Source organism: Leptodactylus fuscus, chromosome 4 (assembly GCF_031893055.1).
Source record: "Leptodactylus fuscus isolate aLepFus1 chromosome 4, aLepFus1.hap2, whole genome shotgun sequence".
Classification (NCBI taxonomy): domain Eukaryota; kingdom Metazoa; phylum Chordata; class Amphibia; order Anura; family Leptodactylidae; genus Leptodactylus; species Leptodactylus fuscus.
In genome coordinates this window covers 153,975,743-154,002,088 of record NC_134268.1, presented here as the reverse complement: position 1 = coordinate 154,002,088, position 26,346 = coordinate 153,975,743, and the positions used below count along the sequence as shown (strand labels likewise).

Sequence of the window (26,346 nt, the reverse complement as noted above, 5' to 3'; positions counted from 1 at the left end):
GTCAAAGGGCCCCAGATAGTATAATATGCTTCACAGTGGCCCCCACATAGTATAATATGTTCCACAGTGACCCGCACAGTATTATATGCTCCACAGTGACCCAACAGAATATAATATGCTCCATAGTAGCTCCACACAGTATTATGTGCTCCCCTCAATGACCCCAAACACAGTACAATATGCTCCACAGTGGGCCCCCACAGGTGGGTACCTGCATGTATCTGCCCTATATTTGCAGTTCAGTGTTCTTGGATCTCCTATATTATTGTCAATTGGGCTTTTCTTAGCTATTTGTTTGCTCTTGTATACTCACTCCTGGCAGAATTGCATATAAATAAACCAAACTAGTTGTAATGAAGAGGGGAAGAGGTAACCTCAAAAACAAATACAAATTGAGGCACAGAAAAAGTGATAGAACATCATGTATAAAGGCTCATACTGGCTCTTAGAAGAGACCACCCGTCAAGCCCCGGCACATATTTAAACTTTTGATGAAATCTCAGGTACCATTTAAAGTGATTAAACTTATTTTATAGCTATTAACCCCTTAATCCAAAATATTTTGGTGTGTAAGCTGCCCCCTTTATTTATTTATTGCTGTCTGGCCGGGTGCTGTATGTAAGATAGCTGGGGATCTCGCAGTATTCAGGAATCTCAGTGGTCTAGCACTTCAACTGACTCCTTCTGTGATTATTTTACTTCTGTGAGTTTAAGAAAGCTGTTGCCATTTTGACACCCCAAATAAAGTGTTTTGTACATGTATTCCAAAGTCATTATTTATTGTAGTTTGGGTGGTTTTAGGAAGGAGTGAGGGACATCCCATATCCAAAAGTCATAAAAGCAACAATGGAGTTGCAAAAATTCTGACTTTTTGTATTCCAGTATACTGGTTGATGTAGCGCTTATTGTTTTTAGTTTGTTTGGTGAGTTGGGAGAAAACATAAATTTTGCCATGTATTGTTTTTTGTGTTTACTAAGTGGGTAAAATATTGTGATCATTTTAACATATTTAACATATTGTTCGATGAATAAGATGCCCATTAATGTATGTATTTTTTTATCTTTGATATTCCACAAAATACAGTACATTTAAATTATAATTATTATTATTTTTTTAATTTTTCAATTTTATGAAACTTTCACTTTTTATTTTAGTCCTGCTAGGAATCTTGATCATCTAATATTCTGATTGCTTATTGAATTCACTTCCATACAGTGACTAATAGACTTTAGTACTTGGCAGGTTTAGGGGCAAGTGTTAATCATATAAGAAACCAATTGAGTCCCTGATATAATCTTGGTAAAAGGAAAATGTTTGTTTTGGTACCGTGTTAGCCAGTGGTTATAAAATATAAAAAACAAAAAAAAACTTTGCAAGTCTTCAGTAGGTGATACCTTTTTTAATGGCTAACTCATAATGATGACAGAATATGACGTTTCGAAGCTTTCCTCTGAGCTTCTTCTTCAGATATAACTAAAAGACACTTTCTAGAGGCTGCATATTTATGTACAACAGGACACATAGGGATAGGATTACAGGAGGGAGGGGGGAAGAGGCTTATTACTATATACTTATAACAACAAACAATCAATTGCCAGATCCCTCAGTTCTTATCTTAATGGCTGTCTTAATGATGTGTATAAAAAGACATAAACCCACGTGAGATGTTCATCCCATTGTCCAACGTCTGGAATAGGGTCATGGCCTTGTACTCATAAATCAGTCGCTGTTTCCTTGATTTAAAGTTCCCTTTTAAGATCAAGATTTTCATGTCATTGGTGATATTATGATCTTCCTGGCAAAAATGACTTGGCACGGGAAGATCAGTTCTCTGTTGTTTGATTGTATGGCGATGTGAATTAATTCTCATTCGGAGTTTCTGACCAGTCTCTCCAACATACAGATTTTCAGTGGAACATTTGGTGCAAATGATCAAATACACCACATTAGGTGTGTTACAGGTGAACGTACCTGGGATTTGATATTCCCTGTTAGAGTTTGGTATCTCTATCTTGTCAGTGGTCAGTATGTGCGGGCAGGTTTTGCACCTCTTCTGTCCACATGGAAATGTTCCTTTGTTAGTTGGAGGTGACAGTGAGCTGCTAATAATCATATTCCTGAGGTTTGGTGGCTGTCTGTAGCATAGGAGAGGGGGGTCAGAAAATATGGATTTTAGACGATTGTCTTTTTGCAGTAGTGGATGTAATTTGCGTGTGATTCCTCTCAGCATCTCCAGGTGGGGGTTGTATGTGACAACCAGGGGTACCCGAGTGTTCTCCTGTTTGGTATTGTATTTTAATAACTCCGATCTTGGTATCCTGGTGGCTCTGGTGATTTGGTTATCAACTGTTCTTGGATGGTAACCCTGCTTCAAGAATGTGTTTTTGAGGCCCCCAAGGTGTTCGTCCCTATCTGCAGGGTTTGAACATATGCGATGGTATCTGATGGCCTGGCTGTATACAATGGAGTTCTTTATGTGTTTAGGATGAAAACTATCCCATCTTAGGTACGTAGGGCGGTCAATTGGTTTCCGATACAGTGATGTCTCAATTTTGTTGTCCTGTATCTTGATGACTGCATCCAGGAAGTTTATTTCGGAGAAGGAGTGATTGAGCGTCAGGTTGATGGTGGGATGGAACTGGTTGAACTGTTCATGGAAGGTTTTCAGCTGTTCCTCAGACCCGGTCCAAATGATTAGGATATCATCAATGAAGCGATAGTAGGCCCGAGGCCTAATGATAATCATTTGGACCGGGTCTGAGGAACAGCTGAAAACCTTCCATGAACAGTTCAACCAGTTCCATCCCACCATCAACCTGACGCTCAATCACTCCTTCTCCGAAATAAACTTCCTGGATGCAGTCATCAAGATACAGGACAACAAAATTGAGACATCACTGTATCGGAAACCAATTGACCGCCCTACGTACCTAAGATGGGATAGTTTTCATCCTAAACACATAAAGAACTCCATTGTATACAGCCAGGCCATCAGATACCATCGCATATGTTCAAACCCTGCAGATAGGGACGAACACCTTGGGGGCCTCAAAAACACATTCTTGAAGCAGGGTTACCATCCAAGAACAGTTGATAACCAAATCACCAGAGCCACCAGGATACCAAGATCGGAGTTATTAAAATACAATACCAAACAGGAGAACACTCGGGTACCCCTGGTTGTCACATACAACCCCCACCTGGAGACGCTGAGAGGAATCACACGCAAATTACATCCACTACTGCAAAAAGACAATCGTCTAAAATCCATATTTTCTGACCCCCCTCTCCTATGCTACAGACAGCCACCAAACCTCAGGAATATGATTATTAGCAGCTCACTGTCACCTCCAACTAACAAAGGAACATTTCCATGTGGACAGAAGAGGTGCAAAACCTGCCCGCACATACTGACCACTGACAAGATAGAGATACCAAACTCTAACAGGGAATATCAAATCCCAGGTACGTTCACCTGTAACACACCTAATGTGGTGTATTTGATCATTTGCACCAAATGTTCCACTGAAAATCTGTATGTTGGAGAGACTGGTCAGAAACTCCGAATGAGAATTAATTCACATCGCCATACAATCAAACAACAGAGAACTGATCTTCCCGTGCCAAGTCATTTTTGCCAGGAAGATCATAATATCACCAATGACATGAAAATCTTGATCTTAAAAGGGAACTTTAAATCAAGGAAACAGCGACTGATTTATGAGTACAAGGCCATGACCCTATTCCAGACGTTGGACAATGGGATGAACATCTCACGTGGGTTTATGTCTTTTTATACACATCATTAAGACAGCCATTAAGATAAGAACTGAGGGATCTGGCAATTGATTGTTTGTTGTTATAAGTATATAGTAATAAGTCTCTTCCCCCCTCCCTCCTGTAATTCTAGCCCTGTGTCCTGTTGTACATAAATATGCAGCCTCTAGAAAGTGTCTTTTAGTTATATCTGAAGAAGAAACTCAGAGGAAAGCTTCGAAACGTCATATTCTGTCATCATTATGAGTTAGCCATTAAAAAAGGTATCACCTACTGAAGACTTGCAAAGTTTTTTTTTGTTTTTTATATGATATAATCTTGTCATTGATGTCTTCCAAGTAGTAGAACAAAATTACTTTGCCACTTTTTCTCTAGAAAACTTCTCCCTACTTTTTCCATGCAGCCACGTAACTGCCCATTATGGTCAATATCTATGATGACCCAACATCTCCAAATGAATCATTAAATCCGATGTGATATTTAAATTAAGGGTTTGAGGACAACTAAACAATCATTGCCAAAACTCCCTTATACCTACATTTTATATTGTAAATTAATTTACATTTTTTTCAGTTACCAAGCTTATATGCGACCAATCATGCCCTGGACGTTGTAGGGGACCAAAGCCAAGTGATTGCTGTGATAAGAAGTGTGCAGCAGGCTGTAATGGTCCTAAAGACACAGATTGCCTGGTAAAACTAAAGGCTGGAAATACTTGAATATTTTTTAGTAAACGTGGTCACGCCACAATATTTTAGTATTGTATAACTAAGCCATTTTTTTTTTTTTTTAAATAAAGGCTTGCCAAATAGTCCGTGATACATATGACAAGTGCCTGGAATTCTGCCCTCCTGTACATACATTTAATGAGACGCATCCAGTTAAACCTATTACAGAGGGAAATTCATGTGTGGTCAAATGTCCAGGTAAGTCAAACTCTTTAGTCCTTTTCTTTATAGTATTAAAAATAAGAATTAATATGTTTATAGCAAACACTAGCACACTAGAAGGTTTTGCTATATGAACAGCAAAGGAGATCTTCCTTTGAAAAGAAAAAAGAGAGCCACACCGAGCAGATCCTCATGCATTAACCAAAGTACCAGGCCAATAAAGTATAAGACAAATGCCTTCTCACCTGGTGGGGTTGTGTGATGACACAACACCCTAAATGCGTATAATAACCTGGAGATACAGGCCAGGGCAGCAGCTGTGGACGTCTCAGACACGTGGAGATACTGGGAAACCACGGACCAGCCTCCTAACAGGATTAGGCCAAAGATAGACAGCGCTCGCCCTTAGAGATGATTGAAACCTTCTTTATTGAAAACACACACACAACGCGTTTCTGGATGGAAGCCCTTTCTCAAGTGCATGGATTTCTTGAACAAAACATACAAATACAAAAATTCACATAACTTAAAGTCTGAGTCTTGGCCAAAGAATGGCACAATAAAATGGCCAATTCAAAATTACACAAGACAATGAAAATGATGATAATAAAAAATGGTAATGGTAGGACCAACATATAGGGTAGGTATACCTAAACATAAGACCCCCGGTATAGTATGTATGTCTATAATTAGAAGATGGCTTTAATGTGGACTATGAATCAGCCCATAGGCAATGATAAACATATCATGAAACATGTGTTGTAATCTTATAAGTGGTTGATGGTGGTAAGGGTAATATGAACAACATAGTATAAAATGGTATGATGTAACCAGATTATAGGGTAAATGCATATAACTAAAAAGACCAACCATATAATGGATTGTAATAACTCAAAATATATATGCCAAAGGTAGGGCCCATAAACAGTCATGGACATATATTAAACATATGTTGCCATTTGTAATGAGTGGAATACATAGGTAAATAAATAGATAGATATTCAACAGCAAATAAATATTTTTATAAATTGGTACCTCTTTAATGTGCTCCCCAGCAGTTTCTTACACTTACCCTTCCACAGTGGGCCAGACATATGGCCTCACCGTGGTGGGTAGTGTATTATAAAGCCCTTTAGTGATCAGTGGGAGGGGGCAGCTGTTCGCGCCCAACGCGGCATCCAGCTCGCATGTGCAAGTCAGAAGTCGTGTCCAGAAAAGTCCTCCGCGCACGCACCGGCTTACAGGCCACACGCTTGCGCAGTACGGACCTCCTCCGCTCCGACAAATCAAGGACATAGATGAATAAATAAATAAGTTAGTAAATAAATAAGTGAATGAATAGATGAATGAATAAGTGGATAAATAAATGGAATTAAAAGAAATACATGGATAACTATATTCATACAGGCAAAGCCAATGTTGAAAAGCGTATGTGTGTACATAAATAAAATTAATAAAAGATGTAGATGCAAGAAGACGGAAACCACAGACCGGGTCCGGCCGTGAGCGGCGGTGAGCGTTTTATGCTCTCCGCCGTGAAACCGGGTTTTTTAATCCGGACACAGAGTACTGCATGAGACAGTCCTTAGAAAGTGAATCCAGAAACCAGCCACTTATTTAAAAATATTTCATTTTATTGGCATACTTCCATTAAAATCGCATAATGCTTGACATCTAGGTGACACTCCTTCGATGGACAGAAAGACAGCTAACGCGTTTCGGAAAGTATTTCCTTATTCGTAGCTGAGTATCAAACTAGAGGCTCCATACTTATAACACACAAACCCCCTGAGTGGCAAATTGGATTAACCTGAATCCAGGTCCATTAACTCCTAAAATGCCAAAACATAAGGAGCTTGATAACATGTTTAAAGACACAGTGTGAATAACGACATACCATATACTATCAACTCTGAGAACCCACTATGAAAAATGGAAGAACATATTATCCAATCCCACATTTTTCATATCAGAATAATGCACAATAAGTTCAGGAAGACAGAAACAATAATAATATTTAAAAAATTCTCCTATGAAATCTAATAATTTCAAAATATCAAAAACACTCACCCACTATGAATAATAGATCTGAACAATGACCAGAAAGTCAAAGATACGCATGCATCCAATGATACGGTGTGGAAAATCCATATCTGTCTGTATAAGTAAAGATCGAAGAATACAAAATAATATTGCTGCGCGTGCGCAACAATGTTAAACAAAGGCCAAATATAGGCCAGTTGAATTTAGTGCGTCTGCGCAAATGTACGTTTGTTCAAAGGAGATTCCCTTGCTTAAGATGGCCGACCATGAACCCATGATATCTTCCGCGCCTGTGCACAACGAAGAAAATAAGACACCACAACCACGCATGCGCAGATCACAAATGCATGCGTATCTCCGATACACCACAGAAAACAAGCACAAATGGGCCAGGGGCAACTGCAAAGCAATACAGAAAAAAGAAAAGAAAAACAAAAAAGAAAAAAAGAGAAGAGAAATGCCAAAGCCGCACAATGGAGGAGACAGATAAAGAGCAACACATGGAGAACAGGCAAGAAACCCCAGAGGCAGAAGACCAGCAGGAAAACCCACGGTAGGTGTTTAATAGATGTAAGATAAATCATGTCTTTTATTTAAACCTTTCGGAAACCTGGTGTCTAATTTAAGTATCCATTCTGCCTCCTTGATCTTTAAACTCCGTGCCCGATCTCCCCCCCCCTAATAGGGTTGGGTACCTGACAAATGGCCTTAAATGTGAAATATGAAGTATCTCCCGCATGTTCGGACACAAAATGTTGGGATGCCCCCGTGGATTTAGAGGAATTGCTATTATGTATATCATATAAATGTTCAGCAATCCGAACTTTAAGGGATCTAGTGGTACACCCCACGTAATGCTTGTCACAGAGTTTGCAAGTAATTATGTAGATTACAAATTTTGAAGCACAATTCAAAAAGCTCTTAATATAAAAATGTTGTGATCCACTTGAGTTGGAAAATGAAGAACTCTTGTGTGCGAGTTTGCATACATTACAACGTGGCTGACCACATCTGAAAAAACCTTTTAATGTCAGCCAAGTTTCAGACATTTGGGAAACAGAGGAACTATCTATAAACAAACTTGGTGACAAAGCATTTCCCAAGGTCATGCCGCGTTTAGCCACAAATTTACAACCCATGGAGATGATGTTTCCCAGAATAGGGTCCTGATTAAGAATTGATAGATTATGTTTAATCACGTTCACAACTTGCTGGTAGTGGTTGCTATATTTGGTGGAAAAATAAATTTTTGACTTATCCTCCATATTCTGTTTACTTTTGTTTGAATCCCGTAGTAATGTCTGCCTAGATTTGCCTGCCACAATCTTAGAAGCCCTGTCTAAGGTCCACTCCGGATAGCCCCTAGCTCTAAACCTGGATTTAGTTTCCATAATACATTTAGACAAAACCTTTTCTTCCGTGCAGGCTCTCTTCACCCGAATAAACTCTCCTATTGGGAGGGAGTTGATGGTATGTTTTGGGTGAAGAGAGCCCGCATGCAACAGGGAATTCCCTGCCTGCGGCTTACGGTACATGCTAGTAAGAACAGTACCAGCATGTGCATCGCCTCTGAGTGTTACATCCAAAAAATTAATTTTTTTCTGTTTCCACTTGGTAAGTAAATTTTAAATTAAACTGGTTCTGATTGATGTAATCGACAAATTTGATGATGTTTTCTGACTGGCCTTGCCAAACTAGTAACAAATCGTCGATATACCTACCGTACCAGTATATCGACTCTTTGAATGGGTTGTTGTTAAATATAAAGTGTTCTTCCCAAAGGGCCATTACCAAATTGGCAATGGATGGTGAGAATCTCGCCCCCATGGGAGCCCCCAATATCTGAAGGAAGAAATCCCCATTAAAGTAAAAGAAGTTATGTTTAAGCAGGTAATCAACAACTGATATTAAATATTCACAGAAATCATTGGTGAAATCTGAATATTTACTTAGGTGAGAAGTTAGAGCCTGAATAGCCACCTCATGTGGGATGGAGGAATACAACGCAATAACGTCGCAAGACACCCACATGAAATTCCCCCCCCCAATGAGACCCATCAAAGATGTTGAGTAGCTCTTTGGTATCTTTGATGAAACCGGGCAATCAACCAACAAAAGGTTGTAATATCTTGTCTACCCATTGACAGAGCTTTTCGTTTAACGAGCCAATGCCCGAAATGATGGGTCTCAGCGGGGGGCGGGGGGGGGAAGGCACTCTTATGGACTTTTGGAAGTCCGTGAAAAACCGGAACCACAGGATTTTCCGGCTTCAAAAATTTCACCTCTCTATCTGAAAAAATGCCTAGGGATCTTCCTTCTTCTAGGAGTTTATCAAGAATGCCAAAAAAAACAGGTGTGGGGTCAATGGTGAGTCGTCTGTAAGTTTTATCATCATTTAGAATGTCATACACTGACTTGACATAATCCACAGTATTTAAAACAACCACCAATCCATATTCGGATTTCACCAATGATTTCTGTGAATATTTAATATCAGTTGTTGATTACCTGCTTAAACATAACTTCTTTTACTTTTTTTTTTTTTTTAAATTGTTTATTTATGAAAATTTGTAACAATAAAGAAACACAACATGTCTACCAAGCCAGAGGAGATCACAAAGAACAGTACAATAGAAAATGACGAAATTACAAATGGTAAACTAGGTAGAAACAAAAAGAAAAGGGGAGACAGGGAAGACAAACACAAACCAGACAAGACAAGGCTGGGGAAAGGGAGGGAGAAAAAAACAGAAGTTCCAGAAGGCGGTGGAATTACAGAGGCTGGGTGGCCCAGAACGAGTCCCACAGGTCCCAAACGGCGTGAAACCGCTCCTCCTCATCGTTAAGCACGGCTGTTAGGTATTCCAGGGAGCGCGCATTCCTGATCCTGCAGTATAACTCCTCCAGGGATGGGGGTGCTGACTGACGCCAATATTTAGCAATCAAACACCGGGCAGAAGTGAGAAGAAACAGAAAAAGTCGCAGGGCCGACTTGCGCAGTTTCAGTGGAGGGAGATTAAGGAGATAGGTTTTAGGGGATAGAGGGAGGCAAATGCCGAGAACCCGGCACAAAAGGTCCTGAACCTGAGTCCAGTAAGGGAGCAGGGAGGGACAAGACCAAAACAGATGAAAGATGTGTGCAGGGCGTGCACCACATCTCCAACAGCAATCCGGAATAGAGCTATCAAAGGAATGGAGGAGAGCCGGCGTGTGGTACCAATGCATCAACATTTTAAAGAAGTTTTCTTTATGAGTCACACAATTCGAGGTCCTGAAACCCCTGCTCCAGATAAGGGACCATTCTTCTGTCGAGATAGGTTGATCCAGATAGACCTCCCATCGTGTCATATACGAGTGTGCAGGCGGAATATCAGGTGAGGGGTCAGATAAAAAGCGATATATATCGGAAACCAGTCCTCTAGTTCCAGTGTTAGCTTTACAAATTCTCTCAAACAACGTAGGGACAGGTGCCACAGGACCCCGAAAGATAAAAGAAGCAAGGTGGGAAATCTGAATATATGTGAACTCACTGGACCCAGGAAGGCCAAAGCGGGATCGCAATTCGGCAAAAGACAGCAAAGAACGAGTCCTATGATCAATAATATCAGCGAGCCGAAAGAGGCCCGCCTTCAACCAAGGGCCCGCCACAGGCCCAGTGAGTCCAGGCGGAAAGTGGGAGTGTAGAAGGAAGGGCGTCATAGACGAGCTGGGGGAAGAAATAGGGAAACGGGACAAACAGGAGCGCCAGACATCCCTGGTAAGTGCCATGGGACCCAACAAGCTAGCTCTAGGGGGCGAATATGGATTAGACCATATCAATGAAGCAGGATGATGCGGAGCCAACCACAGCTTCTCAATCTCCATCCACTTAGAATAGGCATGAAGAGCAGACCAGGCCGGAATCCTACGTAGCTGAGCAGCCCAATAATATAACACCAGGTCAGGAAAAGAAAGCCCTCCCCTCGACTTCGGAGTCATCATCAGATGTCGCGAAAGCCTATGTCTCCCTCCGGCCCACACAAACCGAAGAAGCGAGCCCTGTAGTGCCCGAAGATCCTTAAGAGGAACAGGAATCGGTAGGGTCTCAAACAAATATAGCAATTTAGGCAGCACGGTCATCTTAACCGCAGCTATGCGACCAAAGAGGGACAAAGGCAGACCCTGCCACCTGGTAAGAAGGGCCTGAACATGCCTATAAAGTGGAGGGAAATTCGCCTGATACAATTGAGAGAAAGACCCAGTCAGATGTATGCCTAAATATTTTAAGGAGGAGGACCTCCACGTATACGGAAAGGAGGCCTGAAGGCCAGCCAAGGTAGAGGGGTGAACGCGGACGGGGAGCGCCTCAGTCTTAGAAGTATTAACCCTGTAACCAGATAAACGACCAAATTTGGTAAGAATAGCATGAAGATTGGGAAGGGAAACGTGAAGATTAGTAAGGGTAAGGAGAATATCATCTGCAAACAAAGAAAGCTTACACTCTCTGTCACGGACTCGAACCCCAGAAACATCAGGGCACAGCCGAATGGCTGCCGCCAAGGGCTCAATGCAGAGGACAAAGAGGAGAGGTGATAGTGGGCAACCCTGTCTAGTACCGTTATACAGGCGAAACGGAGGGGAGGAAGCATGAGGAAGCTTAATCGTAGCAGAGGGGGATGAGTAGAGGCTCCGAATGGCCGACAAAAAGGGTCCCCGAAAGCCATAAGATGAAAGAGTCTCAAAGAGAAAGGGCCAGCCCAGGCGATCAAACGCCTTTTCCGCGTCTAAACTGAGTACCAACAGCTCCGACTCAGAGCGCGACGCAACGTCGATTAGATCAATAGCCCTCCTAGTATTGTCACCACCCTGACGACAGGGGACAAACCCAACTTGATCCTTATGGACCAAGGAGGAAAGACACATGTTCAGTCTAGAGGCTAGGAGCTTGGTAAACAGTTTAAGATCCGCGTTCAAAAGCGAGATAGGCCTCTAATTACGACAATCAAGATGGTCTTTACTGGGTTTCGGGATGAGTGTGAGGAAAGAATGGGAGAGAGAATCCGGGATGGCCTCACCTGCCATAAAAGCTGAAAATAGCGAGACAAGATGGGGGAGGAGCTCTGCCCCAAACACTTTGTAATACAGGTAAGTGAGCCCGTCAGGGCCAGGAGATTTCCCATTAGGAAGCTCCTGGAGAACCTGAGAGACTTCCTCAGTCGAGATAGGCATATTAAGGCAGGCCAGGTCATCAGAAGAAAGTGTGGGGAGACAACAGGAGGACAGAAAATCTTGGAGGAGTGCAGAGCGTTCCGAGGGGTCTGCAGGAAGATCCGAAGGGAGAGAATATAGTTCAGAATAATAAGCGTGAAAGAGACGGGCTATCTCCTCCGGGTCGTAAGCCACCGCGCCATCAGAGCGTCGCAAAGCACAAGCCGAACCCCCCTCCCGCTGATCACGCAGTTGGCGAGCTAGAAGGGTATGGGGTTTATTAGCTCGGTCATAGTAACGCTGCCTAGTGTACAGTAGCAATTTAGAAGTTTTTTGCAACAGTGCTTCCCGAATTTGAGCCCGCAAATCAATCAAAGTTCTAAGGAGAGCCCTAGAAGGGTGAGACACTAGGTCAGCTTCCACTCGACGCAACTGGGATCGTAAGTCCTCGAGGCGGGCATTAGCATCTCTCTTAAGTCGGGTACCTACAGCAATGCAATGTCCTCTCATCACGGCTTTATGAGCCTCCCACAACGTCGCAATCGAAGAAACCGAACCCACATTAAGATCAAAAAAAGTTTTAAGGTGTTGGCGAAGCTCTTCACGGATCTGTGCCTTCTGAAGGAGACTCTCATTAAGCCGCCAATGGCAAATCCGGGTGGGGACAGGACCTGTGCGTAGCTCTATGGAGACTGGCGTGTGGTCCGACCAGGTAATAGAGCCAATCGAAGCGTCCCTAAGGAGGCGCAGAGCCAAGGCATTGCCAAAAAAATAGTCAATCCTGGAGTGAGACTTATGTGGGGCCGAATAAAAAGTGAACGAACGAGCAGACGGGTAATTAATCCTCCAGAGATCGTACAAGGTATACCGCCGGATAATACGGCGAAATTGGGCCGAAAGTCTCCGCCGGGTAAGACGACGAGAAGATCCGGATAAGGAATGATGATCCATACAATCCGAAAAGGACATGTTAAAGTCTCCTCCGACAAAAAGAGCCGCAGGGGGAAGCGAATCTAGCTTGTTGAGAACCCTAACCAAAAAATCGGACTGGGAAGAGTTAGGGGCATAGAGATTGCACAGAGTAATTGGCTGGCCCGCAAGCCTCCCATGCAAAATTACAAATCTACCCTTTGGATCCAAAACAGAAGTAAGAACCTCAAGGGGACAGGAGGAGGAGATAAGAATAGCCGTCCCCCCCCCCGTTTCTTAGAGTGGGTGGCAGAATATACAGTAGGATAATAGCGACGAGCAAAGTTAAAGTTGCAAGAATTATCAAAATGAGTCTCCTGTAAAAAAGCCACATCCGCCCTAAGGGCACGTAGTTCCGTCAAGGCCAGTTTACGCTTGACATTAGAATTAAGGCCCTTAACATTGAGGGATACTATCTTAGCCATGGGGCAATAGGGGGAAGGCATGCGCTATTGAGGAAGGACTCACCACAGGATCCAGGAATCGCAGGGCTGGCAAAGCAGAAGGAAACAATGAAAGGGAGGTGCAGACCACGATGATGGAAACAAAAAGGAGATCTGGAACACAAAAGGAAAGAACACCAAGGGGGGGGGAGACAAGACAACAAGAACAACACATGAAAAAAAAACAAAATTCTCAACACTATCATTAGAACAAGGGAGAAAACTCCCACAAGGGGCATGGAGGGCCTATGGAGGCACAAAACCGCCATAGGTCCAACCAAAACAAAAAGCCGTGCAGGAAAACAATAGCCACGGCAAGAAGCCCCCGAGGGGACCGAGGGCGAGTGCAGGAAGGAAGGCAGACAGGACAAGCCAGTCACTGAGGAAAGGGCTATGTCTACCCGACCCTCCCCGCCATGCACCTATAAAGAGCAACTATAAAGCAACAACAAAAAAAAAAAAAAGTGAAACCATCACAAACCCTTAAGCAATAACAAACACAGTAAAACAGGAGAGAAAAAAGGCAGAAAACAAAACCGAAGATAACATATCAGGTCAGTTCAGCGCGGGGAACCCCGCTGTTGAAGATGGGGAGAGCCGGAACCCGAACCCAAGGACGGTAGGCGACGTCGTTTAGACTGCACCACAGTCCACACTGGAGGAGGTGGAGGAGGGAGAGTGGCAGAGTCCCAGTCCTCGATATGGGGGGCAGGAATGTCCAAGGATGAACAAAAAACCTCCAAATCTGCATGGGATTTCAGGGTCGCAGTGCGGCCATTCTTCCGAACTATCAAGGCGAAAGGGAACCCCCATCTATACTGGAGCTGATGATCCCTCAGGACTGAAAGGAGGGGTCGAAGCATACGCCGCTTCTGTAAGGTTATCCAGGACAGATCAGGGAACAGTTGAATTTTGGCACCATCAAAATCAAAGTCCCGTTGAGTGCGAGCTTGCTGCATGATGGCCTCCTTTAATTCAAAGTCCTGTACGCAGCAGATGACATCTCTCGGGGTGGCAGTAGCGCCTTTAGGGCGGAGGGCCCTGTGTGCCCTATCAAGCTTAATATGGTGTTCAGGCGGCTTGCCCAATAGCACGTTGAAGATGGCCTCCAGAGTAATTTTTAAATCCTCCTCACCAGTGGCCTCGGGGAGGCCACGAACTCTAATATTATGCTGCCGACCACGGTTGTCCAGGTCCTCGAGGTGTCTAGTCGTAGTTTTGAGGATCTCAGAGTGGGTCGAGACCACTTCCTGGACCTGGGAAACATAAGTACGGGTGTCATCATGCGATGATTCCAGAGAGTCCACACGAACAGATAATTGACGCAAGTCAGCGCGGACCCCCGCCAGTTCCTGTTTGAAAGTTGTTTTAACTTCATCAATTAGGAGCTTGAATTCCTGTTGGAAATCTTGCCTGGTAGGAAGCTGTTGAAGAAGAGAGCGCCAATCTATAGGGGGGTCCTGGGAGGATCGGGGAGGGGAGTGGGGGCCTGGCACGGGACCTGATGGTTGCGTATCCCTGGGGTTCTCCACCTCTGCCAGAACCCCCACCACCCCAGAGGTCGAAGGCAAAGGCGACTGTGTCAGCGGAGGAGCATTCTGCTGAGAGGAGGCGGAAGGAGCATTCCAACAGGAGGGGGCAGTAGCCCGGATATCGCCAGAGTACATAGGGCATTCAGAGGAAGAAGCGTCCAGTAAGGAACTGTTGAGAGAGGAGTTACTGTCCTCACCCGGGGAGGGGTGGGAAAGAGAGCGAACGGATCCTCTGGTTGTTGGGGTCAGCGCAGGAGTTTGGGACCGGCGCTGCAGGAAAGAATCAATTGAGGAGGGGGATTTACTGCTCCCCACAGTAGCAGAGGGCTTCTTAATGACGAGTTTCCTCCCCATAGGGTTTGTCCGGTTTCACAATAATGTAGGCACAGGCAGGGAGGGACAGGGTATAGAGTCTATGTATACATGGTAGCCATCAGTGTAAAACACGCAGGGGAATGCCTCAGGGCAGCCACAAACAGTCAATAAAGGAGGGAGAAACGTCCAGCAGGCAGGCACCCAGAGGCAGGCAGCAAGGCCAGAGTCTGTCCTTAAAGGTGGAGAGGTCAAACTTCTTTTACTTTAATGGGGATTTCTTCCTTCAGATATTGGGGGCTCCCATGGGGGCGAGATTCTCACCATCCATTGCCAATTTGGTAATGGCCCTTTGGGAAGAACACTTTATATTTAACAAAACCAATTCAAAGAGTCGATATACTGGTACGGTAGGTATATCGACGATTTGTTACTAGTTTGGCAAGGCCAGTCAGAAAACATCATCAAATTTGTCGATTACATCAATCAGAACCAGTTTAATTTAAAATTTACTTACCAAGTGGAAACAGAAAAAATTAATTTTTTGGATGTAACACTCAGAGGCGATGCACATGCTGGTACTGTTCTTACTAGCATGTACCGTAAGCAGCAGGCAGGGAATTCCCTGTTGCATGCGGGCTCTCTTCACCCAAAACATACCATCAACTCCCTCCCAATAGGAGAGTTTATTCGGGTGAAGAGAGCCTGCACGGAAGAAAAGGTTTTGTCTAAATGTATTATGGAAACTAAATCCAGGTTTAGAGCTAGGGGCTATCCGGAGTGGACCTTAGACAGGGCTTCTAAGATTGTGGCAGGCAAATCTAGGCAGACATTACTACGGGATTCAAACAAAAGTAAACAGAATATGGAGGATAAGTCAAAAATTTATTTTTCCACCAAATATAGCAACCACTACCAGCAAGTTGTGAACGTGATTAAACATAATCTATCAATTCTTAATCAGGACCCCATTCTGGGAAACATCATCTCCATGGGTTGTAAATTTGTGGCTAAACGCGGCATGACCTTGGGAAATGCTTTGTCACCAAGTTTGTTTATAGATAGTTCCTCTGTTTCCCAAATGTCTGAAACTTGGCTGACATTAAAAGGTTTTTTCAGATGTGGTCAGCCACGTTGTAATGTATGCAAACTCGCACACAAGAGTTCTTCATTTTCCAACTCAAGTGGATCACAACATTTTTATATTAAGAGCTTTTTGAATTGTGCTTCAAAATTTGTAATCTACATAATTACTTGCAAACTCTGTGACAAGCATTACGTGGGGTGTACCACTAGATCCCTTAAAGTTCGGATTGCTGAACATTTATATGGTATACATAATAGCAATTCCTCTAAATCCACGGGGGCATCCCAACATTTTGTGTCCGAACATGCGGGAGATACTTCATATTTCACATTTAAGGCCATTTGTCAGGTACCCAACCCTATTAGGGGGGGAGATCGGGCACGGAGTTTAAAGATCAAGGAGGCAGAATGGATACTTAAATTAGACACCAGGTTTCCGAAAGGTTTAAATAAAAGACATGATTTATCTTACATCTATTAAACACCTACCGTGGGTTTTCCTGCTGGTCTTCTGCCTCTGGGGTTTCTTGCCTGTTCTCCATGTGTTGCTCTTTATCTGTCTCCTCCATTGTGCGGCTTTGGCATTTCTCTTCTCTTTTTTCTTTTTTGTTTTTCTTTTCTTTTTTCTGTATTGCTTTGCAGTTGCCCCTGGCCCATTTGTGCTTGTTTTCTGTGGTGTATCGGAGATACACATGCATTTGTGATCTGCGCATGCATGGTTGTGGTGTCTTATTTTCTTCGTTGTGCACAGGCGCGGAAGATATCATGGGTTCATGGTCGGCCATCTTAAGCAAGGGAATCTCCTTTGAACAAACGTACATTTGCGCAGACGCACTAAATTCAACTGGCCTATATTTGGCCTTTGTTTAACATTGTTGCGCACGCGCAGCAATATTATTTTGTATTCTTCGATCTTTACTTATACAGACAGATATGGATTTTCCACACCGTATCATTGGATGCATGCGTATCTTTGACTTTCTGGTCATTGTTCAGATCTATTATTCATAGTGGGTGAGTGTTTTTGATATTTTGAAATTATTAGATTTCATAGGAGAATTTTTTAAATATTATTATTGTTTCTGTCTTCCTGAACTTATTGTGTATTATTCTGATATGAAAAATGTGGGATTGGATAATATGTTCTTCCATTTTTCATAGTGGGTTCTCAGAGTTGATAGTATATGGTATGTCGTTATTCACACTGTGTCTTTAAACATGTTATCAAGCTCCTTATGTTTTGGCATTTTAGGAGTTAATGGACCTGGATTCAGGTTAATCCAATTTACCACTCAGGGGGTTTGTGTGTTATAAGTATGGAGCCTCTAGTTTGATACTCAGCTACGAATAAGGAAATACTTTCCGAAACGCGTTAGCTGTCTTTCTGTCCAGCGAAGGAGTGTCACCTAGATGTCAAGCATTATGCGATTTTAATGGAAGTATGCCAATAAAATGAAATATTTTTAAATAAGTGGCTGGTTTCTGGATTCACTTTCTAAGGACTGTCTCGCCCAGGAGCGCCCCGGACCGAGGGGCTCATTCCGTGCACCGCTGCTTACATATAGGAACGTGAGTGTTACTAAAGCCGTTTTTTCTCCAATATCATGGTATTTTTCTGCTAGTGGGCTGTATATATTTTCCTTGTTATGTTGTTATGTTATGGTAGAGTTGGAATGGACCTCAAGGGCCATCGGGTCCAACCCCCTGCGAGTGCAGGTTTTCCTAAATCATCCCAGCTATATGTTTATCCAGATTCCGCTTGAAGATTTCCATTGATGGAGCGCCCACCACCTCCCGTGGCAGCCTATTCCACTCTCTCACTACCCTCACTGTCAGAAAGTTTTTCCTAATGTCTAATCTGTATCTCTTTCCCTTTAGTTTCATCCCATTGCTTCTTGTACTTCCTTGTGCTAATGAGAATAGGGTAGATCCCTCTGCACTGTGACTACCTTTCAGATATTTGTAGACTGCTATTAAATCTCCCCTCAGCCTTCTCTTCTGCAAACTAAACAATCCCAATTCTTTTAGCCACTCCTCATAGGACATGGTTTGCAGACCTTCCACCATTTTGGTTGCTCTTCTCTGGACTTGCTCCAATATATCGATGTCTTTCTTGAATTGAGGCACCCAGAACTGTACACAGTATTCCAGGTGTGGTCTGACCAGGGAAGAGTACAGCGGAATAATGACCTCTCTTGATCTAGATTCAATGCTTGTCTTAATACATCCCAGAATTTTATTAGCCTTTTTTGCAGCAGCACCGCACTGTTGGCTCATGTTGAATTTGTGATCTACTATTATGCCCAAGTCCTTTTCCCCTATGCTATCACTTAGTTCTATTCCTCCCATACTATATATGTTTTTTACATTTCTGTTACCCAGATGTAGAACTTTGCATTTGTCCCTGTTAAATACCATTTTGTTCGCCTCCGCCCATTGTTCCAGTGTGTCTAAGTCCTTTTGAATACACTCTCTCTCCTCTCTAGTGTTGGCTATTCCTCCTATCTTCGTATCATCTGCAAATTTTATGAGTTCCCCAATAATTCCATCGTCCAGATCATTTATAAAGATATTAAAAAGTACTGGGCCCAGAACAGAGCCCTGCGGCACCCCGCTTTTGACTTTCTTCCAGTTCGATGTGTAGCCATTTAGTATTACTCGTTGTGCCCGATCATTAAGCCAGTTGTGAATCCACCTAACTGATTTTTTGTCAAAGCCATACTTAATCATTTTTTTCCCTCCCTTTCCCCCGCATTTTTCCTTGGTACAGTTGTGAACAGAGTACTGCATGTCCAACTCTGTGTCCGGATTAAAAAAAAAACCGGGTTTCGTGGCGGAGAGCATAAAACGCTCACCGCCGCTCACGGCCGGACATCTTTCTCACCCATTCAAATGAATGGGTGAGAAAGACTCCTGCAGGTTTCCGTCTCCTGCTCTGTTTTATGCAGGAAACGGAAACCTGCAGAACGGACACCTGGGCGCAGATGTGAACGAGCCCTGACTGATTTTTAATCTATTACAATGTGTAAAAGTGTAAGTGTGAAATATTAATACATGTCATAATGCACTGAAATGTAATATATATATGTTCAACTACAAAATACTTTTTATATTTCACAGACAACTATATGGTGACAGATTTTGGGACTTGTGTTCAGAAATGCAGTGAAAATTCATATATGGTACCTGAACATGGTGTACTTCGATGTATAGAATGTGATGGGCCATGTCCAAAAGGTAAATAAATATCTTGGCATATTTTTGGGCACTATGCCCTGATCCTGCAGTATTAAAACACACAATTACCTATAGTACAAACATTATGCTGCAAATATTATAAACAGAATTAATCCATAAAAAACATTATGGGCATATGCTGAATTTTCCAGAGAGGGGTGGTCTACTGATGGAAGTGATGTATGTCAGCAAGTGGTATTGGCCACCTTCATGTAATTTACAACATACTTAAGGGGGCTCTATCATTGGGAAAAGTCATTTTTAACTAAGCGCATACATGCATAGCCTTTAGAAAGGCTATTCCACGCCTACCTTTTGTATGTAAATTGCCTCAGTGGCTTTTGAATGAGCCATTTTTATTCATATGCTAATTAGCTTCCAGCCAGCACTGGAAGTTCCCAGCAGCACTCATCTCTACTATTGTCTCCTATCTGTGTGTGCAAGTGGGAAGTCAGCAGCAGCCTGTGCTGTACACATACATAGAAAAGAATAGGCAGAGGGTGCACCAAGAGGCTAATTAGCATATGAATAAAAACGGGCTCATTCAAAACCACTGAGGCAATTTACATACAAAAGGTATGTGCGGAATAGCCTTTCTAAAGGCTATGCGAAGATGTGCTTAGTTAAAAATGACTTTTCCCAATGATAGAGCCCCTTTAACACAGCAAAATTCATTGACAACTTCATGGAAAAATAACTGCTACCTTTCGTCAGTGATCTCTTTCCAAACAATGCACCATTTCTTTTCAGCAGAATTTAGATCCCAGTCATGCTGAAATATGTGCAAACAGAGGTTGATAGCAGAAGGCATGCAACTAGTCAACTGGCCAGAAGACATACCTGATGTGTATGTGATGGACAGTTTGTGGCATCCTTTGAAAAACCTTATATTAATGAGGCATCTATCAAATAAAAGGCTAATTTTGTACAATATTTGGTGAAATCCTTACTCACTTGTTGACCCATAAGATTACATGATTGGAGGACGCATCTTCTTATAAAAACATGGAGATTTATTAAAGGGGTATTCCCACGTCGCATACTCCCCAGTCTTTACTGCTGTAAAATCTTCTTTCTTCCTGGTTTCTTGCATCATTTGGTGGGCGGGGTTTCACATGCAACCTGCCGTTTAGCTCTGCCCCCAAATTCGCGTGTAGCTCTGCCCACCCATATTGGACTATGAAGTACAGGCAGCAGCAACTCCATTCTGTGTTACATACAGACACTGCCTGTTTCTGCCATAATCAACACAATTGAATTAGCTAGCCTGATGAACTGGGAGAACAAAAGAAATGAAAGCAGCTCCTCTCCCCTATCTGAGTGCAGGGAGCTAGGTCACGTGGTGTAGACACAGGAATAGCTAGATACACAGGCTCGCTCCCGTGCACTTAGCCCCTCCTCCCTGAGAGCAGCAGATACATCACTTGACTCATGAGCAGCTAAGTCAGGGCTGTGGCCACAATGAATTGAATAAAGTAAGATAGTGGACAAACAAAGCAGTGTATTTAGGAAAAGTCTTACATCCACATTAACAAGCAGTATAGATAGGATCCTTGTGATGGGACAACCCCTTTAAAGTCTTCAAGGAAAAATAGTTACAAGGAAAACTTCCAGAATAACAGAAATATTAGTCAATATCTCATTAGCTTACATCATCAGAGAAGCTCATACTTAGGTTTCTTCAATCTGGATATTTTGCAGTGGATCTAAAAAAGGAGAGGTTATATGGCATGTAGGTCGGTAAATGGGTCATTTTAATGTGTGGGGGCCATCAAAGGGAAGCATTATAATGTGCCAGAATAGGGTGTACTATTCCATGGAGGAGAGGGGTAGAAGACAAAAGCCTATTATGGAGCTTAGTCTTTTCTAGTTATTCCCCTGGTTACACCACCGTATTTTTATTTTGTTGTAATTTTTCTCTTTTAGGAAAAATATGTAATGGAATTGGATATGGAAATTTAGAAGGAGTTTTGTCAATTAATGCGTCAAATATTGATGATTTTGAAAACTGTACCATAGTATTAGGAAGTATAGTCATCATGAAATTTTCTATATTTGGGTAAGTTATTATATTATGTTAATAAATAATAAAATATTATCATTTTTATTATTACTCCTACTATTATTCTTACATAGTTACATAGTTGATGAGGTTGGATAAAGACATTAGTCCATCAAGTCCAACCTATAACCCTACAATCACTACAGTGTTGATCCAGGGGAAGGCAAAAAACCCCATGAGGCTCGTGCCAATTGCCCTATTTCAGGGGAAAAAATTCCTTCCCGACTCCAAATCTGGCAGTCAGTATAAAAACCCTGGATCAACGTGTCCTTAAAATCTAGAGACCATAACCTGTTATATTTTTCTCTTCAAGAAAGGCATCCAGGCCCACTTTGAACTTGTTCAGTGAATCCGCCATCACCACTTCCTGGGGCAGAGAGTTCCATAGCCTCTCAGTTCTTACTGTGAAGAATCCCCTTCTATGTTTCTGGTGAAACCCTCTCTCCTCCATACGTAGTGGATGTCCTCTTGTCACTGTCACTGGCCTAGGAGTAAAAATATCCTTAGAAAGTTCTTTGTATTGTCCCTTTATGTATTTGTACATTGTTATTAGATCTCCCCGTAGACGTCTTTTCTCTAAACTAAATAACCCCAAGTTTGTTAATCTATCGTTGTCCTCCAGTCCACCCATTCCCCTAATCATTTTGGTTGCCCGTCTTTGCACTCTTTCAAGTTCACTTATGTCTTTCTTGTAAATTGCGCACAATATTCTAAGTGTTGCCGTACCAGTGATTTGTATAGAGGCATAACTATGTCCTTGTCATGAGAATCCAGATCTCTTTTGATGCATCCCATAATTTTATTTGCCTTGGCAGCAGATGCCTGACACTGGTCATTAAAGGTAAGCATGCTGTCCACCAAAATCCCTAAGTCTTTTTCATTGACAGTCTTACCCAGTAATTTACTATTAAGTACATAGTCATGCATTTTATTACGTCGCCCAAAGTGCATTACTTTACATTTGTCAACATTAAACTGCATTTGCCAAGTCTCCGCCCATGCTTCCAGTTTCCTTAGATCCCCCTGTAATATTCTATTATCCTCCTCATTATTGATCACCCTACAAAGTTTAGTATTTAGTTTAGTATTCTTATTACTATTTATATAGTGACAACAAATTCCACAACACTATATTTTGGAAATTTGGCTAAATTATAGCAGTAGTACAGTACATAACCTGATGCAGAAACCTAAAGTGTAGTGGGATGTTCAGATTTACATTAGTTCATTCTGAACCTTCCAGAACTACATATCATGAGAATTGATCTAGTACATGACTTATGCCACGATAAAACTATGTTCACGTCTCTATCAGATGCACAGTTCAAAGTTTCACTCACAGATTCCATTAAGTTTAATAAAAATTATGGTGGCCGCAACGGAACTCAACTGACTCCATTGTAGGCTAAAAACTTTATTAAAATGCAATGTGCAAATTCCATGTATATAAAATAAAATACAGTTTAGGTAGGTGTGTAAAAATGCCACTAAGAATGCAGTAGAGTGGCACATTAGGTACAATCTCACATAATTAAAAAATATATAGAATAAAACTTTAAATAGACATTGTTTACTATTTTTGTCCAGGGGACACTTCTTAGGGCCTTCTTCAACTCTGTGGTTGCTTCAGCCATCTTTTTTGGTGTGGCCTGCTGGGGGAGCAGTATATCAACCAGGGACAGAAATAGACTTGACAGGCTGATCAGGAGGGCCAGCTCTGTCCTGGGGAGCCAGTACAGGTGGTGGGTAACAGAAGGATACTGTCCGTGGTGACCTCCATGTGGGAGAACAAATCCCACCCCATGTATGAGACCTTGATGGGACTTGGCAGCACTGTAAGTGACCGTCTACTTCACCCCAAGTGTGAGAAGGAGCGCTATCGCAAGTCCTTCCTTCCAACCGCGATCAGGCTGTATAATCTACATCAGTCCAAGCGTAGACACTCCACACAGGAAACTAAATGACTATGAATGTCCTTCTTCTTTTTTCTCTGTTCCCTAGCTGCTATGGACTCCTAGTATATCTTTCTCAGCATTTGTGTGTTTACTACTTCTGTAATATGTTACTGTGTATTATCATGTATCTGTATTACTATGCAGCTGTAACATACTGAAATTTCCCCACTGTGGGACTATTAAAGGATTATCTCTTATTTATAATTATATTATATAAACTCATTTTAATAATTAATTTAATAATACATTTTATTAAAGAGCTTTCACCATCTTGACCAATTTAAGTTCTTAGCATCTGGCTCCACTGATTTCAGCACAGTTGGAATTTTTTCGCTCTACCCCCCCCGGGTTCTCAAACAACAAGTGCAGTAAGTTATGGTGCTGGATCTGCTAATTAAACTCTGTTAAGTAAGCAGTGTCTGGCAAAGGGGTGTGATTCAAAGGTCCAATCCGAATCACACCCTTTGTTTGCTCCTTCCTGACACCACCCTCCTGACAGCACAGAGTCTAAATCCCATATCAAGCATCAAAGCTAACAGCATTTGGTTGCTTGGGAATGGTGGGGCCAGAGAAAAAAATTTCAACTGTGCCAGAATTAATGGAAATATGGGTTTACTTGTCATAGGTAGAGATGAGCGAACACTATTCGAAACAGCGGTTTCGAATAGCACGCTCCCATAGAAATGAATGGAAGCAGCCGGCACACGGGGGCTTAAGCGGCCGGCAGCCGGCAAAGTCCGCGTGCCGGCTACATCCATTTATTTCTATGGGAGCGTGCTATTCGAAACCGCTGTTTCGAATAGTGTTCGCTCATCTTTAGTCATAGGCAATCATAAAATTGATCCTACTACTTTAGATGGGAAATTCAATTCACAAAACACTCTGTGGAGAGCTTTCACAGGTTCATGTTTTTAGGTTATGCTGAAGGCCTCCAGGCCAGAGGTTCCCTTTCTACAACAATCAGCTGTCCAGATGGAACAAACCATTTGACTTGCTGATGTTTGTTCCGTTTTGGCTCATATTATTAATACATAATTCTTATAGAATGTGTGATATTTGGTTATATGCAACTTTAATTCACATTTACATGTTTTTAGTGACAGATATACCAACACATCTGCAATGGATCCTGCAAAACTGAAGAAGTTAAAAAGTATTAGAGAAATAACAGGTCAGTTACAGAAGATGACCAGTTTTATGTACAATTAAATACTGTAACTATGTGGATACATGAAAATACTAATACATGTACTTTTGTTATAAAATGGCTACTTTTAGTCTAGATTGTGATTATTTCTAGTATATGTACTATGTGGCAGATATAGTATAGTACACATATTACAGTATATGAACTAGGAAAATATACAATTATCAGTCATGACATGAAATAACCATTTACATTATTTCTTAACAAAGACAACTATCAAGCAGTAGAATAGCCCTATTCACTTTTCGGAGTCAGACCCCTGCAGGTTTGATTCTTTGTTCTGAACCCGGAACATGTATTCCAGACAAACATATTTTAGGCTGAGACTCCACATTGCAGAAATTCAGCTTTTTTGTTGCAGATTTTGTTGCAGTTTTTTTTAGCCAAAGACAGGAGTTGATTGAGCAGAAGGTAGAAGCATAAGAATTTTTTATATATTTTCCATTCCTTTAAAGCCATTCTTGGCTTTGGCTCTAATAACTGCAACACAATCTGTAACGAAAAACGCCTTAAGCTGTAGCCTCACATTGCAAAAACGCTGCATTTTACAGCACCTGCAAAGTGAATGGGATTCTGACTAATCCCATCCACTCATTGCAGAAAAAAAATCATAACCTATCAATTATACCTGCAGAAACGCTGGCATTTTCCATATAATTATAATGTAGACAGAAAATCTGCTGAGAAAAACTCAGCACAAATGTAATGAAGCAGTGCAGACAAAAACATGACGCATTTCTGCTATGTTTTTTCTGCAGTGTTTCTTTGCAGCGTTTCGCCACTTGGGGCTTCATTAGCCTTAAACTAAATTCTTTCAGATGTCAAAAATGCCACCAATGAAAGACCTGCCAGTGGTAAATCCATGTTGCTGAAAACTAATTAACCCTTTCAAGTACCTTGACCTAACCGAATGTTGAGTTTCGAAGCAACTTCTCACACCTTGACATATAGCTACTATACAGTATATTATAATTCAACTGAAACATACAGCCTGCTCAAAGGGCCATGACTAACTCAAATGCTAGATGTTTAACCCCTTAGGTCTTGTAATCAATAACCACTGTGACATCTAAGTAGTTTCAACAGAGGGTGGTGGCTCTGTTATCTCATTGACCCTTGATCTGCTTTCTGGATGAGGTTTGGGTTGTTAGTGTAGCTGGCGGGGTGTAACAGAGGCTCCTATTTGTGCTGTGTGTATTTACCTATTACTGATAGATAATACACAGCAATATGTATTGCCGTACATTATTGTGATCAGAGAATTCCACAGCCCCATAGTGACAACAAAAGAATAAAAAGTACAAAATAAAGGCGGATTTTGACAGCGGATTTCGCTTCAAATTCCGCCCCTTTACAATGGTGGTCTATGCAGACCGCCGGACTTCTTTTTTCCGCTAGCGGCGGGCTGCTGCTAGCGGAGAAAAGAAGCGACATGTCCTATCTTCAGGTGGAAACCGCGGCGCGCTGGGCCGCGGCTTCCGCCTAGCGGCAGCACCCTCCTATGTTGGCTCATTCATTCGACCGCAGTGGTCGCGGCAGGCGGGTTTTGACCAGAGAGAGACTCGGCTCGCTGCGTCTCTCTCTGTGTCAAAACCTGCACGGACGGCCAACGTGTGAACTAACCCTTAATGTATTTTCCAGATGA

General features: G+C 42.2%; 1 protein-coding gene across 1 annotated transcript in view; it reads left to right on the top strand.

Annotated features, from left to right (window-relative positions):
• LOC142201096 (epidermal growth factor receptor-like) overlaps positions 1–25,584 on the top strand; it is a 63,187-nt gene extending 37,603 nt beyond the window's left edge. Inside the window, exons 8-11 of the mRNA XM_075271927.1 lie at positions 19,361–19,477; positions 21,404–21,536; positions 24,592–24,665; positions 25,520–25,584. Coding sequence (XP_075128028.1) covers positions 19,361–19,477; positions 21,404–21,536; positions 24,592–24,665; positions 25,520–25,584 — 389 coding nt within the window. The remainder of the gene's footprint in view (positions 1–19,360; positions 19,478–21,403; positions 21,537–24,591; positions 24,666–25,519) is intronic.
• Positions 25,585–26,346: the final 762 nt, after the last annotated feature.